General features: G+C 40.1%; 1 protein-coding gene across 1 annotated transcript in view; it reads right to left on the reverse strand.

Moving 5' to 3' along the window:
* RALY (RALY heterogeneous nuclear ribonucleoprotein) overlaps positions 1–22947 on the reverse strand; it is a 211965-nt gene that overhangs the window by 33278 nt on the left and 155740 nt on the right. The window contains exon 3 of the mRNA XM_063455725.1: positions 12993–13261. Within this exon, the coding sequence (XP_063311795.1) occupies positions 12993–13248 (256 nt within the window). The 5' untranslated portion in view covers positions 13249–13261. The remainder of the gene's footprint in view (positions 1–12992; positions 13262–22947) is intronic.

Consider the following 22947-nt stretch of genomic DNA (forward strand, 5'->3'; position numbering starts at 1 on the left):
TATTGCAAGCTGAAACATTTTACTTTAATTGCATTTGGACCAGCATTTAATGGTACACTGGATTTCCCTATTTTGTTATTTTATTGATCATTTATCTTTTTTCACTGTTTGGTTGATATACCTTTTATATGCATACCGACTCCTGGTGGAAGGTTCGAGTATTCACTCTCTTTTCGATACTTTTTATCTTTGTGCAAAAAATTTTGGGGTCAAAGTCAAATGCCTTTTAATCCACATCCGGACGAATTAATTTGTTTGTGTTTACCTGTGGTGTATTACTTAATAAATAAGGCATCACAAGTAAATCTCGCATTGCTCGCTTCGTCAGGATATGGTTTAAAAGGCATTTGATTCTAATGAACTGGCGTCAACTAAGTTTTGAACAAGTCTACGGTACATACACAGCACGTGTCCCTGCCTCCATAAGAGCACTATGCTTGACTGCCATATACGATGTGAGTAAGTAGACAGTGGAATCAAGACAGTAGAAATAAAGATGACTATCATAGAAACAGTGACGATTTAAAGTGGATCTGTCATGACTGCTTTACCTTTATATTAAAGTGCTAAATATATAATTTATCTTAAAATAAATTATATAGTTTATTGTTTTTGGAGTTGTCATCTCAATACTTATCTCCTTTCTAGTGCTGGTAATGGAGCCATGATCCACAGCTTGTGAATTTTACACTAATGTAACATCCACCCCTGCTTCCCTCTTAAAGGGACACTTCAAACCCCTAACACACTTTGGCTTACTGAAAAGCTTAACGTGTGAAGAGTGTGTTCTCTTTATTTCATTTTGTAAAAAGTGCAGAATTCAATAGAAATTACATTGCACTTTTATAAATTATACTGGTCACACCCCCTTGTATTTCAAGCAGACAACAGGTTCTGTTACTTCCTGGTTTCATTAGTTCAGTGGAGCTAAACTAAAGAAGCAGCAACTGCTCGGTGGCAAAGACTTCTCATTGAGCTGCATTGGAAAGTCTGTGATTGGACAGCCACAGGAAGCCTGGGCGGGGCTAGAAGGGGAAGGCTTGCAAAGGCAGAACTGCAACTTTTGCAAGCTGTTTTTAGATTAACATCAATAAAAAAAAAATATGAATAATTAAATGCATTTAAGTTTTATTTTAGGATATATCTACTAAACAATATTTTTTATATATATTTTGTATTTGGGCAATGGAGTGTCCCTTTAATAGGGATGTGCATGGGCAAAAAATTTGGTTCGGCCATTCCGAAATTGTACTTCGGCAATTCAGGACTTCGGCACTTCGGTGCGGTTTGGCACTTCTGAAATTCGGGAGTTCGCCAATTCTGCACTTCGGATTGGTTGGGCACTTCCGAAATTTGGGACTTCGGCAATTCCCTAACCCTAACTCTACCCCTACCCCTATCTCTACCCCTAACCCTAAACTTACCCCTAACCCTACCATTAAAACCCTACCCCTAACCTAACCCTACCCCTACCCCTAGCCCTAAACCTACTAGAGTTATGGGTAGGGTTAGGGATAGGGTTGGGGTTAGGGTTAGGGTTACATTCCTGTCATCATTACCTTAATTCTCCATCCCTCTCCTGTTTTGCTACTTTTCAGAAATCCGAAGCACTTCGGCACTTCTGAAATTTGACACTTCGGAAATTCGGCAATTCAGACATTTGGAAGCATCCGAATGGCGGAATTTAAATTCGGACTGAAATGAATTGCACGTCTACCCTTTAAGTTTCTCTCCTAAACTACTGGACCCAATTTAATAAAAGCAGGGAGGGCATCCCCATAATGTTTAATTAAATCAGAATGGCGTCATCTTCTCTTCATTCCTTTTAATTGTGCACTGTGAACAAATGTAATTACATGCTCACACTGCTGTCTTTGGGAACTTTTCATTTTGGGGACACCAGAGAAAGAAACAAGACGGGAATCCCAAATTGGACTGTTGCGCCAGATCCCAATAATTCGGAAGGCATGAAAAAATGACAACACAGAAGAAAATCCACACATTTAACTTCCTGTACATAACACCTATAAGTGACATTTTATATTTACTATGAGTAAAATAATCATAATAATATATACATATATGCAGTATAAATATTTTAAATTAGCGCTGTTCACCTCCAGCAGAAATCCTTCAAAGCAGAAATAATTCCCGCAACAGAACAGTCACCCATGCTTTTAAAGCATTCAATCAAACAAGAATTGCCTTACGCATGTTTTGCAGTGATTTTTTTCTCGCCACAATGCAAACATAACCAGTCAACGGCAACATTTCCTGTAAAGAGACACAGCGGAAACCACCCATTCTTTGCTGTAAATGTAAGTTATCTGCTTGTACACAATGAAAAATGTGCATCATTTAAAACGATTGATTTACACAAGAAAAGCAGATAAAGGTTTTGGTCCACAAATGGACCTTTGTTAAATATATACCTTTGTATAACTACAACCTTTGTTCATTATATACCTAAATATATAAACACATTACGCATCCTTTCACAGATAGTACATACACACAATGTTCTTTTGGTGCACAATGCAACATTTCCTTGGCAAAGTGCATTAAGCTTATGTGTAGCGCAAGTGATATTTATGAAGCTTAAATGTGCTATCTAAATCACCGTAAAAGAAAACTCCAAGCACCATAAGCACTACAGCCCACTGTAGTGGTTACAGTGCCAGAAGTACTAGGGTGCACTCACAGAGTACATAGTCAAACCATTTAAGACAACTTACATAAAGTCTTTTGGACACCCACTGTCTCCTGTACTATCAAAATTAATGATGGGCCTCATGCCTGTAGTGCTTGGAGTGATTCTTTAAATCCCCACATGCTGATGTAGGGGATATGGTGCTATTTAAGCCACAGCCACTCTCCTCCAGTCCTAAGTCAAATCACCTGGGGTCTTCAAGGTGCATATAGCTAAGTTTGGGGATGCTTGGCACGTGAATGGGGTGAGTTGGGCTAGGGGGCTTAATTGCAGGGACCACCTTCTCTTGGTAGGGAGAAGATTGATTGTCAGATGAATGAGGGGGGTCTGCATTTGGGATAGAGTTTGTCATGGAAAATCCTGGGTGGGTGCACTGAGTCTAGATGCCAGAAGGTGTGGGCACCGCCATGAGCAGGCCAATGGCCTGTCACAGGTGGTCAAGAAAGTACCATGCTATGATGCTTAGAGCCAAAAAAATATTTCACTTCAGCCCTGGCATCACTAAATTGAGTGCAAGGGAGCAGTGAGGAACTGGAAGATTGCTGGAGCCACTGGACTGCATGGAGAAGATCCCCACTGAATGACATGGAGAGGACACACACCAGATCTCTTAAAGGTAGAGACCCTGGATGGGCCTAAAAAAATATAACCACAAGAAATAAAACTAGTTTGTGAATGTGTGTGCAACAATGTGTAAGTATCTTTCAGTGAGTGTGTCTCTCAGTCTGTTTGTGTCAGTGAGTGTGTTTCAAATCAGTTAGAGCGTATGTAAGCTTGTCTGTCAGTGAGCGTCTGTCATTGATAGTGTGTGTCACTGTGTCTGCAAGTGGGTATGTGTGTGTCTGTCAGTGAGTGTGTGTCTCTTTCAGTGAATGTGTATGACTGCATCATATCATGACTGTATCATAGAGTCTCACAGTAATGCACAATGTGTATGACTGTATCATATCATGACTGTATCATAGAGTCTCACAGTAATGTGTACTGTATATAATTGTATCATAGAGTCTCACAGTAATGTGTAGTGTGTATGACTGTATCATATAGTCTCACAGTAATATGTAGTGTGGATAACTGTATCATAGAGTCTCACAGTAATGTGTAGTGTGTATGACTGTATCATAGAGTCTCACAGTAATGTGTAGTGTGTATGACTGTATCATAGAGTCTCACAGTAATGTGTAGTGTGTATGACTGTATCATAGAGTCTCGCAGTAATGTGTACTGTGTATAACTGTATCATAGAGTCTCACAGTAATGTGTAGTGTGTATGACTGTATCATAGAGTCTCACAGTAATGTGTAGTGTGTATGACTGTATCATAGAGTCTCGCAGTAATGTGTACTGTGTATAACTGTATCATAGAGTCTCACAGTAATTTGTACTGTGTCTGTGTATAACTGTATCATAGAGTCTAACAGTGATGTGTAGTGTGTATAACTGTATCAGAGTCTCACAGTAATGTGTAGTGTGGATAACTATCATAGAGTCTCACAGTAATGTGTAGTGTGTATGACTGTATCATAGAGTCTCGCAGTAATGTGTACTGTGTATAACTGTATCATAGAGTCTCACAGTAATGTGTACTGTGTCTGTGTATAACTGTATCAGAGTCTTACAGTAATGTGTAGTGTGTATGACTGTATCAAAGAGTCTCACAGTAATGTGTACTGTGTATAACTGTATCATAGAGTCTCACAGTAATGTGTAGTGTGTATGACTGTATCATAGAGTCTCACAGTATTGTGTAGTGTGTATAACTGTATCATAGAGTCTTACAGTAATATGTGGTGTGTATCTCTGTATCATAGAGTCTTACAGTAATGTGTACTGTGTATAACTGTATCATAGAGTCTCACAGTAATGTGTAGTGTGTATGACTGTATCATAGAGTCTCACAGTATTGTGTAGTGTGTATAACTGTATCATAGAGTCTTACAGTAATGTGTGGTGTGTATGACTGTATCATAGAGTCTCACAGTAATGTGTAGTGTGTGTGACTGTATCATATCCTGGACATGATGGGACACCATAGCAATTCTGATACATCCCAACTTTTGTCCCAATCAGATAGTTTTGATGCATATTAAAGAGGCGACTGCTACAGCTGGGTGTATTAGTGATGAACCTCACTTCAAGTTACGAGGATTGTCAAACCACCCATGTCATGGGCTAGAAACTCTGAGGTACCCTCTAAACAGGACTCACTGATTACCCCTCTTTCACTTCCTACTAGCAGGTAGATACTGTCTACATTATAAGTGGCAGCAGCTGCTGGGAATATGATGTCATATCGCCACACCTTTCACACAGTGTAGTGTCCTGATAGAGCGTTATCGTACTGTAATTTTAATGCTGCTCAGCCGCACTACTAAAGAGAGATAGGGGAGGAAAATAATAATATTTTTATATATTTTTATTTTCCGTCCTACCGCTCTCTGGGTCCACACTCTTTTTTCCCCCTCTCCTCACCAGATCAGATTGCAAGCATGTACTCTGAGCCTGTTAGATGGTCCAATCAAAGGTTTGTCTATGAGAAGTCTTTGATTGGACCTCGTGTGAAGTAGTTGTGGGAGAAGGGGACGTGGTAATTAAGGTTGTGATTGAAACTAATGTTCCAATCTCCTGATTGGCCTTATGTATCAGAATCCACTGCACCACACCTTGATGCACCAGAGCCTGTGCGAGTGGCTCTATTCCACTCGTTACTTGTGAGCTGCCCCCTGTAGGACTTATATGCAATTTCTATTTTGTTTGATGTATTAGATGGTTTGCACTATATGCTCTTTGGTTTTTCTTAAAGGCACAATGCAGTTTATATGAATTGACTTATTGAAACCCCTAAAAGATATTAAGTATATTTGTGTGCAAAATATTTTACTTTTATTTTGTTCTTTAAATGGAGTTATTTTGACTCCACTCTTTTATGGTTTTTATTGTGGTTCTATAATTATCAAGGTAATTTTGCATGTTAATCAGCACTTTAACACTATTTATATGTAATTAATTATTTCATGTTTTACAGCTAATTGCATTAGAAGCACTTTGTCTTTTGGTCTCCAGAAAAATTAGCTGTAGCACTTAGCGCCTGTAAATTACACTTTTAGTGCTTGGAGAATTTCTTCTGTATTTTTTTTTTTTTTTTTTAATATAGTTATCATGGCTTTTAGAGTGGGGGGAACCTAAAGAATATTGCCCAATAGGGCATCATTCATTAAAAACTATGATGCATAAAGGAGGGTTGTAGTAACTCTTTAACCCTTGCATTAATTTGGCTTTGTTTTTTTCAATTCAATTTAAAATTTGTCACAATTCACTCTTTAGTGAATAAGTCCTTGTTTAAACTCACCTTGATCTTCGTCTGCTAGCCATCTCTACTCTGTACTACACAGTGACTGTGTAACAATATACATTATTCAGTGTCTATTTGCCTGATTGTGTCTGCAGTACTGACCTTGTTGCGGCCTATCTGATCTATGAGCTCCTATCCGTGTCCTGCAAATCATACCGTTGGGCTGACAGTCTGTTCTATAACAGTAATCTTAGCTCAGCTGTCTGTGCCAGCCCCTGGTGAACCCACCGTATATTAAACTGGGTACTGCCAGGATGTTGAGGGCAAAACGGAGACAGATTTAATGCATCCTCAGGATGATGTTTTGATAATTTACTTGACTGTCTAGCACAGCGGTATTCTCGACTAAGTACCACTATCGACGTCTGTTTGTATAATTTGCTAAGATGCATTTCACTGCTTTCCAAGAGTCTAGGGCCTTTCTGAGCAGCTGGGTGCTGAGATTCACAGGGATTACAGTGTCCTGATTTTACAAAGAAAGGTCTTATGTAATGTAAAAAGTATAAGAAATTAAAGTGTTACTCTAAGCATCATAACCACTACAGCATGCTGTAGTGGTTATGATGGGATGAGTAGCCTGGCCCAGTTGCCCAGTAATGGGGCAAACTGTTTAGCAACAGCTTATTCCCTTACCTGGTTACCACCAGATTTCGGGCCCAGTCACACACTTTTGGCATCTACAGACGCCGGAAGCCGTGGCCCTTGCCCTTCGTTAAACGGAAGGCATCAGCTGACGTCTCTCACCAGTGAATAAGAAATATGCACAGAATTGACAATAGCCAGCCTTGAACTTTCGTTCTGGGTTGGCTGATGAAACTCCAATGATGCTTCCGGAAGTGTAGTTAAATCTCCAACAGCTGTTGGACTCCTGAGTACAACATCAAGAGATTAAAAGGACACTATAGACAACCAGACCATGTTATGTCAATGAAGTGGTCTGGGTGCTATGTCCCTGTAGTTTTGTGTAAAACATTGCTGTTCCGCATGTTTAAATGCCCATAGTGGCTGTCACTCAGAAAGCCACAAGAGGTGCTACTGATGAAATAGAGTAAAACTCGACTATTTCCATCAGATCGTCTCATAGGCGTTTTGCCGTGCAAGAGCATTAGCCTCCCAGTGATTTCCTATAAGAAAGTAGTGGATTGGCTAAGATCATCGAGGGTGGGATGGTAGCACGGGGAAAACGTAATACTGCATTTTAACTCCTTACAAGGGGAGACCGTGGACCGAAACATTTAATATTTGTATTCCTAATGCTATAGTGTTCCTTTATTAAATAAAAATCATAGTTCAAGACCGGTTTTACAATATCATTTCCAAACATCCACCGCATTACCAGCACAAAAATAGTTTGGGAAATGTAGATTGTGATTGTGTTGATAACTGTTGAGCAATAACTTTAAAATGGGACACCCTTTAAAAAAAAAAAAATTAAAACACTAAACGGATTAATCACTAAAGTAAGAACTGACAGGAATTCAAAGTGAATTTAAAATTTGAGGACAAAATAGCTAAATTGAAAAAAATATTCCTTGGAACGTTGAGGTCCCAACAATTCTCTCACTTTGGTAAACAACCTTTGTAGTCTGATCATACTATATGTTTACATGCGATACACAAACACTACAGACTGTAACAGATAGACACCATGCCAGCTGATGACATCACACACATCAAATGTGTGACATCACAAAGGTAGGGCAAGTGTAACACAGCAGTGACAAGATTGTAAGGCAATTTGCAGCAGATTTTAAAGAGCTCACATTAAGCAACTGAAGACCTAATCTGAGGAGGCACACACAACAATCAATTTAGTGTTAACATGAGCAGCATGAAAAATATTTGGCACTGTGAGGTAGGTTTAATTACTTGAAAACATGAAACATGAAAACACACTCCTGGTATGTGGAGCCATCACATTCATAAATATGCGAGGCATTCTAGGGGGGAGCCACAAGAGAGAGCTTTATATGTGTGTGCTTAATGGACTGTGGAACTTCTGCGTGGAGAGGTGAGTATCTATGAGGACATTATACTGCACCATGAAGACGGAGCTTGTATGGTCTATTACAGTGCTGTAATAGACCATACAAGCTCCGTCTTCATGGTGCTCCACATACCAGGAGTGTGTTTTCATGTTCCTAGAGGGAACAAGAACCCACCATGTGTATATATATATGGAAGTCATATTCTGGCGAGCAGGGCGACGACCATAGATGGAGGTGATCACCACAGCACTTGTCACCTGTTTGACAAGTGTTCCATATGTGGCATAAGGGTGTATGAAATGATGAACTTCTGCAAGGCTATCATCTAGTAATAGCATCCCTCAGGCATGCTCCCACCATAGTGGCCACAATGTCCTCCTAGTCAAATCCTAGCAATGAACAAAGGGGTGATGACTAGGTGTGACCCTGTGGCAACCAATAATAGGTATGCTTCATTAGCCATGCTTTACTAGACATTACCTAAATGAGAGACAAGTATCCTCTGATTTCATCTGTCAATGTGGATATCGCTTTAAGCACTATCACATCGGCACGATGCTGGCGAGCAACCACTTCTTCGTTGGTTCTTTAACTGACTATAATATGTATTTTCTTCTAATTATTAGAAGAGTGAGCTATCCACTCATTCTAGCTGCTCACTGTCTGACATATCCCCCTCAAGCGATAGAAGTTGTTCGGACCCCGATCAGTTAGGGGCAGATACCCCTCTGAAAATCCTTCATGTGACAAAAAGCTTAGTGAGCCGTTTACTTTATTTTTCATCAGCTCATTTACTGATAACTTCACTGAACGGATTACTATCAGACAGTGAGAACCGGCGAGTAATTTTTTCAATGCCGGCATGACTCCGCCCCTGTTACTCCCATGTGGGCGGTAACAACACTGAGTGACAATGTATCCAGCAATCCGCAGCTCGGCGCCAAAAGGCAGTACACGCCCACTGCCCAGATTGGCTGTTCGAGTCATCTGACTCGCTATTTAAACGCTGTAGGTTCAGGTACATGCCTTACCATTGACAAAGGCGCTTTAGGAGCGCCGAAACGCGCGTTAGGTCCTATGTTTTTCTTGTTTCACTACACAGTTTGATGTGATCACCAGGGGGTGGGAAGCTTTTGGTACTAGAGCTAGTCTTTAGCTCGTGGCAATCTCATTCATTGCAGTGTAGAAATCATTTTTCTCTTGACAGCTCATCCTACTAGCTCTGTATCACACAGGAGAAAGGAGTTTGATCCAGCCGATATTATGTGACTCTGCAGCACCTATAGTAACATCACTGTGTGATTTAGGAGGCAGCCCTTATGCGTTGAGTGAGTGCAATATAGCAATCTTTTTTCCTCTGTGCACAATCTCACACAGATCAGTGTGCACTCTCTAGCATAACCTGGCAGCTCGCATTAAGTTTAAGCCATTACGGTTACTCTGCTGCAGTCCTAGCTTCAGCTTCAGCTTTGCAACATTTTCAGAGATCTATATTATGGGATCGAGTACACTCTGTTGCAGAATATAAGAGACACAATTCTCTCTTTCTCCTCATACTCTGTTATTCCTGATATTCAGCTACCACAGAGTCCTATATATGTTACTGTCTGGTGCTGTTTTTTAGCCCTAGCATTTACATATATCTAGCCTCCATATATAGACTCTATATCTACAGAGGCTCACTCGATATTTGTTTTAGCAGGGCTACCCTCTAGAGGCATCTTTTCAGTCCCCTGTATAGACAATCTATATTTTTCTATAGACCCTGTCTTACTTTAGCTCCCTCCCCCACAGTCTGGGTGTATAGTTGTTAAGGTGTAGTAAGTTTCCTTTTCTCTATATATTTTATTGGGATCATATATATATTTTTTATGATGCCCGCAATAAAGTTTATTATCTCTTAAGGTCCTCTCATCAGACACAATCGCCACTGCAGTACTACTTTCTAGTGTCCCTGAAGCCGTTCCAGCTTGGGTTCACATTTCCTCTTTCTGTATATATACAAGGGTTATGCCCTACTAGTACTGCAGACACACTCTAGTTCCCACTTTTGGGAACCTCAGCACTTCTGTGCCCCCCCTTTTATACTAATTAATGACACAAATTCAGGAATTATGAGGAGGTCTCATTACACAAAACTTGCAATAGCAGCAGAGGTCATAGGTATAACAACTTTCCCGATACTAAAACCAAACAGGTTGTAGTTTTAAATAATAGCAAGGAAAGAGATTCTGTCAATTAAGTTTCTACAACTGGCCATAAAGCTTGAATGTCCATACTACTGGTGGCACAGTAGTGTAGGGTTCATGGCTGGACTCTCCCCTGTCTTGTATACTTCAAGGCTGGAGAATGTCCCAAACACAGAAGGCCAAATCAGAGTGAACAGGTCAAAGAGTAAAGACACTGTGTTGACGTAACTCATATTTTGGATATTTTCCAAAAGAAATATCCAGTATATATTTTTTGCTCATGAGTCCCTTATACAAATTAAAAAGGATTAATAATACTATATACAATTGTACGATTTTTTTCACTCAAATATCTTAAAGAACAAGTGTATGTCATGTCTTAAAACATTAACCCCTTCTGTGCGGGAAAGGTTGCACAAACTTCCAAGACAATTGTTGTGTTTTTTCCAATTCAAGGAAGCAGTTAAACTTACACACAACGAGAAGGGATTTTTTAATTTAATTTTTATTTTTTTATTATTTTTATGTGTCAGAGACATTCGCAAGTGCAGTAAGGCAGTGTGATCTAAAATGCAAAATGAAAGGAAAAATTATGCACAAATAAATATGACTTCAATTTATAAATAATGCCTGTCATTTTCCACTTTCCTTTTAACATTCTTTTTGTTCCCATGACATATCTTCCATCTCTTTGTCCCCAGGGAACAAACCATTTACATATAAAAAGTGCATTAAAAGACTGATGCTCTGGGTACCTTCATGTGTTTAACTACAACCCCAATAAGCATGACATACAGCACTATTTGCCACATTCTGCTATACCTGCAGGGTCCACACCTGCCCCAAACCACAGCATTGGTTTTAACTACTGCTTTTAAGTACCTTCTGTGATCCAGGCAAGATTTAGATCAAATGCTCGGCTGGAATCCTCAGAAATAAAAGGACTTTTCTGTCTTAGCTTCATATGTGTGTTCTGTCTATAAGTGAGGATTAGTTCATAGCTTAAAGAGAAACATTCACATAGGTGATTATGGAATTTTTAATTAACAATAAACTAAAGCTATTAATTGTTAATGTGTTTTTATTAAATTTGGGTTTTAAATGCATGTGGATGAAACAAAATGCCATAGATCATTATATACTACATATATATATATATATATATATATATATATATATATATATATATATATATATATATATATATATATATATATATATAATGTCCAATGTTACCCAGCACACACACTCAAAAATATGAAAAAATGCCGGGTGCATAAGAGCCATAGCCAAAAACTACTATAATTTGTAATAAATGAGGGCTTGCACTCACGGTCTGTAGATAAGTAAAACAATTCTTGTTTATTTCAATTCGATTAAAACATGGTTGCTGCCATCAACGTTTCAGCCACTCCTGTGGCTTTCATCAGGATCAATTCAGCATACAAAAAAAAAAAAAAAAGTGGCTGAAACGTTGATGGCAGCAACCATGTTTTAATCGAATTGAAATAAACAAGAATTGTTTTACTTATCTACAGACCGTGAGTGCAAGCCCTCATTTATTACAAATTATATATATATATATATATATATAATATATATATATATATATATATATATATATAAATTCAGTCATTTCCCATGATATCTCCTGCTTTCCTACATGTGCACATTTGAACTATTTAACAAATTGGACTTGTGGGACGTGTACTTGAGTGCTTAAATTCAGGACTACAAAGGATATTCAGCTTGCGAAAACTGCTTTAACTGATAACAGGAAACTCTCCATGGCCCAATTCGTAAAAGACAAATCTGCATTTTTAGGAATGGGTTTACCCTGTAAAGGTGTCAGCCAGGAGGGCTGCCTTCCTCACTCTGCTTAAATGAAAGTGATCCATAGGGATGCATTAGTCTAAAGCTTACCTATGAGAAGCATTAGACTAGGTGATCAACACATTTAGGGCAACTGTTGCGTATGCTCCATTTACCCTCCATTACGCTACAAGAGGCAGGCAGAGAGCATCTAAAGTGGTTAAGGAACACCCTAGACCAGTGGTGTATCCTGGTTTTGTGCTGCCATAGGCATCACTCTGCGGCGCGCGAGGGAGCTGAGCAGAGAGTTCATTAATCAGTGCTTCCTCACCGGCGCCGCCCGCCCGACTGGATTTTTAGTTAGCCGCGAGGCTGACAAGACATTTGCCCTAGGCATTTGGGGGCGGCTTTTTTTGCCGCCCCCTGGAAAATGCTGCCCAAGGCAAATGTCTTGTTTGCCTCGCGGCTAATACGTCCCTGCCCTATACATTAGAATTGAACATAGTTTTTTTTTTTTTAACAAATTAGGACCATCCACACTCACAGCTCATTATAGTGGTTTTGGTGGCAGGAGTCCCCTGGCACTTACCCATTGTAAGGAGTCAAAACGTTTTTGAACAGTTTGACTTCTTAAATGGAGTCCTCCTGGCGCCACTCCATAGTTTCTTGAGAGCCGTAAGTTCCTCAGCAGGAACTTCCATTATCCCTCCTGAATGGACTATTTCTGCCAGTGCTCTCACTCCTGGCACCATAAACACTACAGCAAAATGTAGTGGTTATGGTGCCTGGAGCATTCTTTTTATTTTCACCTTTTTGGCCAATATAGCCAAACATTTCCGATTTGGCTATTTTGAGTTAGATTTTGACATTTTTTGTCAGCATGGAGGGGGGTTCCTTTAAGTATTGAATTAATTCTTGAGCATATATATGATGCTACTTACCCAATGTCTGTCCAGCCAGTACTCGACCGTTCTCACCAAGGACAGCCCCCCGCGCATGCCTCTCATTCAAATATTGTACAAACGCATATCCCTTGTGCACTGAGCAGCCGACCACCCGTCCATATTTAGAGAAAATTGATTCTACATCACTCTTCTTCACAACCGCTGTGTTTAGATTCCCAATGAACACTCGAGAATTCAGTGATTTTGGATCATTTTTGTTGGTGATGTTGCTGGTAGCTGCTTTCAGGGACATTTTCCCCCTGTGGCTGGAGACAAACAATGAATAGGTGTTATGCAGCACTGACATTAATAACAGGAATACAACTAGAAGTCAAGATATACAGCATTAAATAATGGAAGAGACAGAATCTCGTCTGGTATTGAGTGATAGAAGAACGGATTCTTTGTTGGAACCCAAAAATATGCCAGTGATATACGGAACAACGACAAAGAGAATAAATGTAGCTTGCAACAGGTTAGATGGAAGGTCATAGACTTGAGTTCAAAGGGCAATAACTGGTATATAGAAATTGGCAGTAGGGATTTCTTTTATGCATTAGTTATTTAGTCATTCAATTTTTAAAAATGAGAATAAAACATGAAACAAAAACACACACGCACAAGCTAAAACATTTATTTTAGACAAAAAACCTTGAAAACTATTTAATTTTACAACAAACGCACTGGAAGCTCTTTCGCCAGTTATTGCTATAACATTAGTCAAGGCTGCCCTCTTCTGAGATTGATTTAAAGGGGATTGTCGCTTTTCAGAATATATATATATATATATACTTGTCAAACATTTTAAAATCTCTGTTCTTTTTTGTCATTAAAATAATCAACAAAAAACAAGCACAAAACAAAAAACACCCACACCTAAAAACCAAAACCCACAGTCTTTACACCTCTCAATTAGCATAGAGAGCTCTTATATCTTCATGAAGGTGTGGAACCAATGGTTGGGAGAGAACCTAGTGGAGAAGGTTCCTTGGGTACCTTGGCTGTTCCAGGACTGAACTTGATTGTCAACTTATAAATATTTAAAGGGTCACTGTAATCATAACTGCTACAATCTGTTGTTGTTTTATGGTGCTAGGAGGCTGTACGACACTGATTAGCAGAGGGTGTCACCTCTGAGCTAATTAATATAGTCCAAATTTGAATGAAACAAGCATGTAAATTCAACATTCTATATATGAGAACTGGAGATGATTGTGCCCACTGATTCCTACCAAAGGCTGCACATTTAATACACATTTAAAATTTGTCAATTGAAAAAAAAGGTTATATCGGCTTTGCAATGTTTTATCAAATTGTGTAATTTCCAGAGAAGTGATGGTTCCATTTTAGTGTCAAAGTTTTGTGTCTAGTGGCATAACTAGTTGAAGGTTCAGTATTTGCCAAAATATGACAACCATGTTTAATTGTATAAAATTGACAATTTTATACATTTATGTATAACTTTGAGACACTGTATTATTCTGTAAAGCAAACCAAACTTCATCGCATGTATGAAAGATCAGATTTCACACAATTTATTTCACTTTATTTTGTTCTTCAAGAATGTGGGTATGAAACCAGTGCTGACCTAAGTCTACAACTCAACTTGACCATTATTTATTGTCAGTATCGAGGCAGTCCACCCAAGTAAATAATGAGCAATAGATTTGGGTCAAAAAGATAAAAAGCGACAAATTCCATAGGAAAATGAATATATATATATATGATGTTAAGAAGTCTAATGCTAATGTTTTCCATGTAAGCTGTTTTGTCCAAGCTGCTGACTGCCTCACCACTTTATTTTATTGTAATTTTATGATGATGAATCATATCAAACTGGTAGCAATGACGTGCATTTATGAATTTACACCATTTCCATGTAATTTGGTGGCCTATTGAAACCTGAATCATTGAGGTTTATTTGCCCTTTTGTGTTTGTTTGCAGCTCTTAAATCAATTTGAGTATATTTTCTGATATTTTGTTCTGGCTATGGCTCCCAACTATGGCTAGTTCTCTGATATAGTGTATTTCTGGAATTCTCAGTGCAACTAGCTTTCAGTTTTTGTGTCTTTCTAGAACACTGACAATGGCTAGGACTACATTATAATTTTTTGTGCTTACTATACATTCTTTTCTTCCTTGGAGGTGTTCTGTTAAGACCAGTTGCTCTAAAGTCCCGTAATATGCCTCTCTGTTTTCATCATCCGAATCTTTTTTCCTGCTAAGGTTCTGGCCTTTTGATTTGCTTGTTAAGGTTGTTCCAGATTTGTCAACTGCTCATTTGTCCCAATGACAGTGAATTATATTGAGGGCCAGGAACAGATACAGGACAGTAATGTGGGGGGAACATTGGTAACATAAAAAGGGGGGAAGAGGAGGGCACAACCCCCGAGATAGCTCCAGTGGGTACCCAGAAAATATATGAAAATATTAATATTTCTTCTCGTTACCGAGTGGCATCGAAATGACAGTCCTGAAAGTGATTATGCACACTCAGGATGCTTCAGGAAAATATTAATAATTTTATATATTTTCTGGGTACATGCTGGGGCTATCTTAGGGGGTATGTTTTAAAATAAGCTATTCTAGCCTTGATATTGCCATTCAGATATATCTTACTAAAATTTGTTGTTTAGTAATTAGCCCTGTCAATGCAGTAATAGTGCAGAACGCAGTATATACTCACAACATCAAGATCAGCTGTTAAATGGTTAGGAGTTGAAAGTTGAATTTATCTGCAAGATCCTCTAAGGCACGCAAGAGAGATATTTGTTTTAAACAACCATATCTTCTTTCAAGATAAATTGGTGTAAGAAATGTATTTGGAGACTTTCCAAATAACGTGTATGCTATTCATATATAGCATAAGATGTTGATTTAGGTCAAGTTTACCTCAATTTCAAGCACAATTAAAAATATGTACTAAATATAAATGAATCCTCAGGTTTCTCATTTCACCTTCATTAAAATGTCTCATTATTATCACAAAGATGATTAAAAGAATGTTTCCATTCTACATTAACAAATACGCCAACACAATGGCACTTTAAATGCTCTCAGTTGTCTGACACCAACGCGTTTTATGCAACTGGAATGCCAGCTTTGTCTATTTTAATGGCACTTAATGTATTGTTATTTTTTTTTTTAACTTCTGCATACACTATGTTAATTTCATTTTTTTATTATAGTAAATTCTTATTTTTTTTACACACCTATCCTCAAAGTATTTTAGATTTCCCCCTTAATGCCAGGAACGCCCCCTAAGTCCGCCTTAATGCTACATTAACATTACCCCTTCCCTACCCCTTAGTTCCGCTCAGTCTACAGTTTGGGGTATACCTATGTACTCTGTGCCATTACAGAATCATGTATAGCAGTGTACATGGTACTTTAATGACACACAGATTATGCATGGTGCAATGACACCACGTACTTTTTCATGCAGCATAATTATAGTTTTACTTGAATGCAATCAAATATTTTTAAGTCAATATTTTAAATCTGCTCTCCTTTATTTCCTTTGTGAAACTAAATGGACCAAAAAGGTCACCCAGACGACATCATCTCGAATAAATTGTCTAGGTGCAGTGGTCCTGCCATTTTAACCCTGCAATGTAAAACATTGCATTTTTGTACAAACTTGGTCCATGGAATCGAATGCTGCAAATAGGCCCACCTGGCCATCATTATTTATTGCCATAGTTTCATTTTTCTTTTCTTTTTTTTGTCAATCTTTATTTAAGATTTTTTTTTTTTTTGATCAAGGGAAATCCTACATGTTTATTTATGTGCGAAATTAAATAAACTTTACACTTGGACAAAGAACTGAAAACTTTATGGAAATGATGCAAACTTTTGGATGGCAGGAACAACCTAAGACCCCCACAAATAAAAACTAGCATGTAGCTGGTAACAAGAGATAAAAAAATAGCATGTAGCTGGTAACAAGAGATAAAAAAAAAATAGCATGTAGCTGGTAACAAGAGATTCAAAAATATATCTGTTACAACACTCCCAAGAAAGCTAAATTGTATCCCATGTGTGGACATGCGTGGACATGACGCAATAGCAGACCTAATGACACTCAAAAACACGAGGATACAGCTACTTTGACGAATCTGCCCAGAGGCAAATATGCCACCCAGGGATACTGCTGTGGACATCCAGGTCACCACTGAAGTCTCTATGGTAACAATAAATATTTGCTAGCTGTCTGGCTACAACAGTGTATAGATGATAAAAGCAAAGGTATTCAAGCAAGGCCTTGCCGTTTTTGCAATATAGCTTATTTGAGGTTTTGTAATACACAATTCTGTGAGATTGTCTCCAACACCAAAAAGAGCCGCAGTCAAATGCAATACAATAAATAATTTGTTGTTCAAAAATAATATTATAGGAAGCTGTTACCTTTTGTGAGTTTAGCTGAAGATATGCTTGAAGCACAGAAAATTCATCACCGACAAAAGAGACTCAGAGACAGTTTTCTGATTTAAAAGCCGTCTGGTTATTTAAATCCCCATGATCAGTCCAATTAACTCAGTGCCAGGCTCACTTGTACTGGAGAGTAGAGGTGTGTCGGTGGGGAAAACCAAAACATGTGTAGATGTCAAGGGGCCAAGAGGCTTAAATTAAATACTTCGGGTTAAGGGGGAAGACATTTACCTTTTGTTTCAATGTTTTGCCCTATTGAACTATAGAACAATGACAGACGAGTGAGAGAAAGGTCACTTGAAGTCATATTCTGTCATGCAATTTATCCATTCTAATTTCAGTGTACTTGTCATAAAAAAAATTATGCTGGTACGAAAACCCAGAGACCATGTTTTTGTTATATTTTTCCAACTTGTTATCTTGAGAAAACAACTTGTTATCTTGACATAAACTTGTTTTGTTGACAAACCAGGTATCATTTTTGAGAATGTGGAGCTACTGATTGGCTTAATTTAATTTATTTACACTAATTTAAAAATAAACAAATGTTTTCATTTACTTAACTAGGAATCATGGCAATTTGACAAGACAACTGCAAGATGACAGCACCAGTCAGAGCACCATAACTACTGCAGCTCACAGTAGCGGTTATGGTGCCAAGAGTGCTCTGACTCTCTCATCATAATTAACTTGCCAAACTCTTTTCGCATTGTTTGACACTTACCTAGTTCCTGCTGAGTATTAGCACTGCTCCAGGTGAGCGGGATAACTCAATGTTGGCGTTCATTCATTGAGAAGAGTGAAACCGAGGTAAATGTCAGACCATGATAGTATGGTTTCACAAATTACAGTGGGATAGTGCCGTTGCCCTCCTGACACCATATTCACTACAGTGAGCTGTAGGTGTTATGGTACTTTAATTGTTCCTTTAATGGTAAAATTACAGATTTGTAAAGGATTGGAGACTAGGATAATTTCCAGTTTGCCATTTTTATGCTGATATTTGCAATTCCTTTATTGATTTTCCACAATTCTCAGTGACTTAAGTGAATAAACTGCTACAGTTTCATGCAAGATTTCCCACGCGTTGATAAACACCATTTACTGATTTAGAAGGGGGATATGTTTTGCACAGTCTTACCGCCTGATATTTCTTTGTAATTAAATATTAAAACATCTCTTAATGGAAAGCTAAAAGAACAACAATGAAAATTATTTTTTATAAACGCTGAAGAATATTTAAGATTTGGGAGCTGTCTTGATTTAAGTCAGTTATAAATTAGGTATTAAAAACCTACTCATTGAACTGATGACTTGTTAAATGAAAATCATTTCCTGACAAGAGGTAAAGCATTTTAAAATGAATTACTAAATCACGCAATTATGGGATTTTAACTGATGAATGAGCGTGAGACATTGATCTGCATAATGTCTGCACTTTATTAGCACTAAGAAATCCAAATTGATAGGCACCTTTATACATTGCAAACTCATTTGTACATATAGTACATTTAGTAAATCAGACATGTGTGAAAGAAAAAAAATAAAACAAAGTCAATATATATGAAGGAGCCCTGTTGCTGATGTCTTAGCCATGACTAGGTTCCCTAATGCCCTCTGGATCAAACATTCCTCAAGGTCTTGGAGCCACTTATCATGTGTTATGTACATTGATAAAACCATCAGGTAATAAATGATCCTCCACTTTATAACCCCTTCTTCCCACCCTCTCCTTTCCCCCTTTTTATGTCTTTCCCCTTCTTCTTATTCTCTTTATTATCTCTGTTTTTCTCTTGCCTTCCCTTAGCAGTTCATCTTTGGGAGCCATCTTCTGATGTACTTGTGGATGCTCCGTGTTTCATCCAGGACTGTGGCTTTGATACTCATCAGGCCCCAACCTCCTTCCTGGTATATAGTTTCTGGATGATGGATTTCAGGTGGAATCCTCCATTCATAGTGAGTAGGTTCCTGGTCTATACCGCATTTATGTTCACTTGTGTTATAATCCTGGAATGGGCTTCTAGAGTTGTTTTCCACACCATCGAGTTCTTGATGAAGACTCTTAGTGTCTTGCTGACCTTGTATAAAGCCATGCATTCCAGTATATTTATATGTGCCATCGTGTCATAGGCTTTATTGTAGTCAATCCAGGCTGTGCACAGATTGGTCTAGCTGGTCTTAGAATCCTTCGTGACTGATTGGTCTACCAGCAGTTGGTGTTTGATCTTCTAGTGTTTGCAATCCCTTTTTGAGTATTGCTTATGTACTGACTCCTATGCCCAACGATCCTGAAGACTATGATGCCTAACTGGACCTTCCATGTTGTGGGAAGGCAAGTGTTTAGATGATGTTGTTCCCTTGTGAGGGTGCTTCATGACCAGTATTGTTCCACCTTGTGTTAGTCAGTCAGGGTGGGAGCCTGTTGCTAACAGCTGATTCATTTGTGCTGCTAGGTATTCATGCAGAATTGATCCTGAAGGTGTGGATCATATCAGGTCCTGGAGCTGACCAACTCTTCATCAGGGCTATTTGCTGTTGGATGTCTCCCACTGTGATGGTGACTGGTTCATCTCGGGTAGCATGCAGTGGTCTGCTATTCATTCTAGTAGCTACTGAGCCCACATGTTCGTCTAGTACTGTTCAGTCTCTGTTCTAGGCAGGGCTGGTGCAAGGATTTTTGCCGCCCTAGGCAAAAATAAATTTGCCGCCCCCCCCCATATGTCCTGCCCACCATGTGACATCACAATGCCCCGCTCATATGCTCTGCCATATGGGCCAACGTCAGTCTGCACAAAGTGTCTTTTATCTGAAAAGACAGTGTGTTTACATTAAAAAGCCTACAGGCACAGGCTATAGACACCAGAACCACTACATTAAGCTGTAGTGCTTCTGGTAACTATAGTATCCATTTAATGTGAGGTAAATTAGAGATTAGTGCCACTAATAATATATTGGATTGCCTACTTACCACCAGATGAGGACAATAGGCTGATGATGGGCTCAGTCTGGCTCCACAGGTGTGGTGTAGAACAGGAAGCAGCGCCATTTTTTGGGGCCCCTTACACAGCTCAAGGTCTGGGCCCCCAGGGCTTGACCGTGAGTATGCCTACAATGCCCACACATAAATCCACCTACATGGCCCACCCATGAGTTCTCTCACAGGTAGTGGAGTGTATGTGTGTAGGGGATGTTTTATGTGTTATTGTAGAGGATGTAATGTGTGTGTTCTTATAGAATGTAGTGTATAGGGATACCAATTTGTGTAAGGGATGTAGTGTGTGTATAGTGGATGCAGTGTGTGTTTGCGTGTAAGGAATGCATTGTATGTTTCTGTGTGTGTGTGTGTGTAAGGGATGCAAGGTGTGTTTCTGTGTATGTAATTGAATGCAGTGTGTGTCTGTAAGAGATGCATTTTGTTTCTGTGTGTAAGAGAATGAGTGTTTGTGTGAGCGTAAGGGATGCATTGTGTGTTTCGGGTGTGTCTGTGTGTAAGGATGCATTGTATGTTTCTGTGTGTGTGTGTGGGGATGAATTGTGTATGTGTGTAGTGTAAAAGAGAGGGTTTGTGGGGTAGGATAGGGACTGAGAGGGGAGCAGCTCTTTATTTATTTTTTTTAAATGTCATAGTGCTCTCCCCTCCTGTCAATTAGTGATTTCCCCTTCCCTCCTGTCCCTCAGTGTTCTCCCTTGGCCCCCTGTCCCTCTGCAGTCCCCCCTTGGTGGTCTTCTCACTCCCCCCTCCCCCTCTTAGTGATTCTCACTCCCCCTCTTAGTGGTCCTCCCTCCCTCCCACAGTGGTCCTCCCTCCCCCCTTTGGTGGTCCTTCCCCTCTTCCCCCCTTACTGGTCCTCCCTCTGGCAAACCCCTAGTGGACCTTCCCCCCTCCTCCCTCAGTGGTCCTTACTCCCCCCATCTTCCCCAGTGGTCCTTACTGCCCCCCTCCTCCCCCAGTGTTCCTTAGTGCCCCCCCTCCTCGCCCAGTGATCCTTAGTTTCCCCTCCCCCTCCTCCCCCAGTGGTCCTTAGTCCCCTCCCCCCTTAGTGGTCCTTAGTCCCCCCCTCTTCCCCAGTGGTCCTTAGTCCCCCCTCCTTCTCCTTCTCCCCCAGTGGTCCTTAGTTCCCCCCGCCTCATCCCCCAGTGATCCTTAGTGTCCCCTCCCCCTCCTCCCCCAGTGGTCCTTAGTCCCCCCCCCCTCCTCCCCCAGTGATCCTTAGTGTCCCCTCCACCCCCCTTGTGGTCCTTAGTCCCCTCCACCCCCTTGTGGTCCTTAGCTTAGGTTTCCCTCCCCCTCCCCCCCCAGTGGTCCTAAGTGTCCCCCTCCCTCCTCCCCCAGTGGTCCTTACCCTCCTGCCAATGTAGCGTGGCCGGGCGGCGCGGAACGCGGGACAGGAACCTTTGTTTCCTGTACCCGGCCGCCGGCGGACTGAAAGGAAGTGAGCACTTCCTGTCAGTCCGCCGGCGGCCGATACAGGAAACAGAGGTACCTGTCCCGCGTTCCGCGCCGCCCGGCCACGCTACATTGAGAGACCGGCAGGAGGGAGCGCTCTGCGCTTCCCTCCTGCCGGTCACTCAAATCCGGCCGCCCCCACACAGCAGTGCTGCGCCGCCTGGGGCTTGTTAAAGCGCTCAGGCGGCGCAGCATGAGGAGACGCACCGGTGATGGCCGGGTGCAGGGATCCGGCGCCCCCTGCTAAGTTGCGCCCTAGGCGGCTGCCTAGGTCGCCTTACAGGTGGCGCCGGCCCTGGTTCTAGGTGTGTCCTGGGTGGATATTTTGTGGCTACCCTGCAGTTGTGAACACAACTTGATGTTTTTTTGGTAAACAGGGCATTTATTTTTTAGCCTCTTCTTCTCTGGTTTATCTGCTCAGTCCAGTTGCCAGTGTTGTCAGCTTTTACTTAGCTGTTTGCAGTGCCTCCGATATGAGCATACCCTTCCATTTCCTCGGTAACCAGGATTTATCCTTGATCTCTCCATCTCTGTGAAGTTGATTCAGCTTACTACCTTCCTAACGTGTTGCCTTTACTGCATATTGGCTTCAAGTCTTAGTCTCCTTGGTGGGCATTGTTTCTCCTTCAGACTGATCCTGTGGTCAAATATTTGGAGAAGCCCTGATCCTGTGGCACACATGAGCATATCCCTCAACCAACACTATCACTGAATAGATATATAAAATCACCTATAGACCTTGCACTTGAGGACTTCAAATACAGCTTGCCCAGTGCAACGTTAAGCAGATAATCACCTTCTAAACAAACAGCACACTTTTCACATTTCAGTTAGACTGGTATTATTTATATATTACAGTCTCGGACTTGCATTATTGAGTAATGTTAGCTCAGGTTACGACAGTTTTCCTTTAATTTAATAATAAAGTAGCACTTATGATAGTTAGCAGATTGGCTTGAACAATGCATGCTTATCCTTTGAATAAAAAAGCACCTGTTGCCATAGATACGGGCTGCATCACTGTAAGACCCTTCTTTTATCGGATGGGAGGCAACTTCAAAATTCAGAATGCA

Source organism: Pelobates fuscus, chromosome 5, assembly GCF_036172605.1.
Source record: "Pelobates fuscus isolate aPelFus1 chromosome 5, aPelFus1.pri, whole genome shotgun sequence".
NCBI lineage: Eukaryota > Metazoa > Chordata > Amphibia > Anura > Pelobatidae > Pelobates > Pelobates fuscus.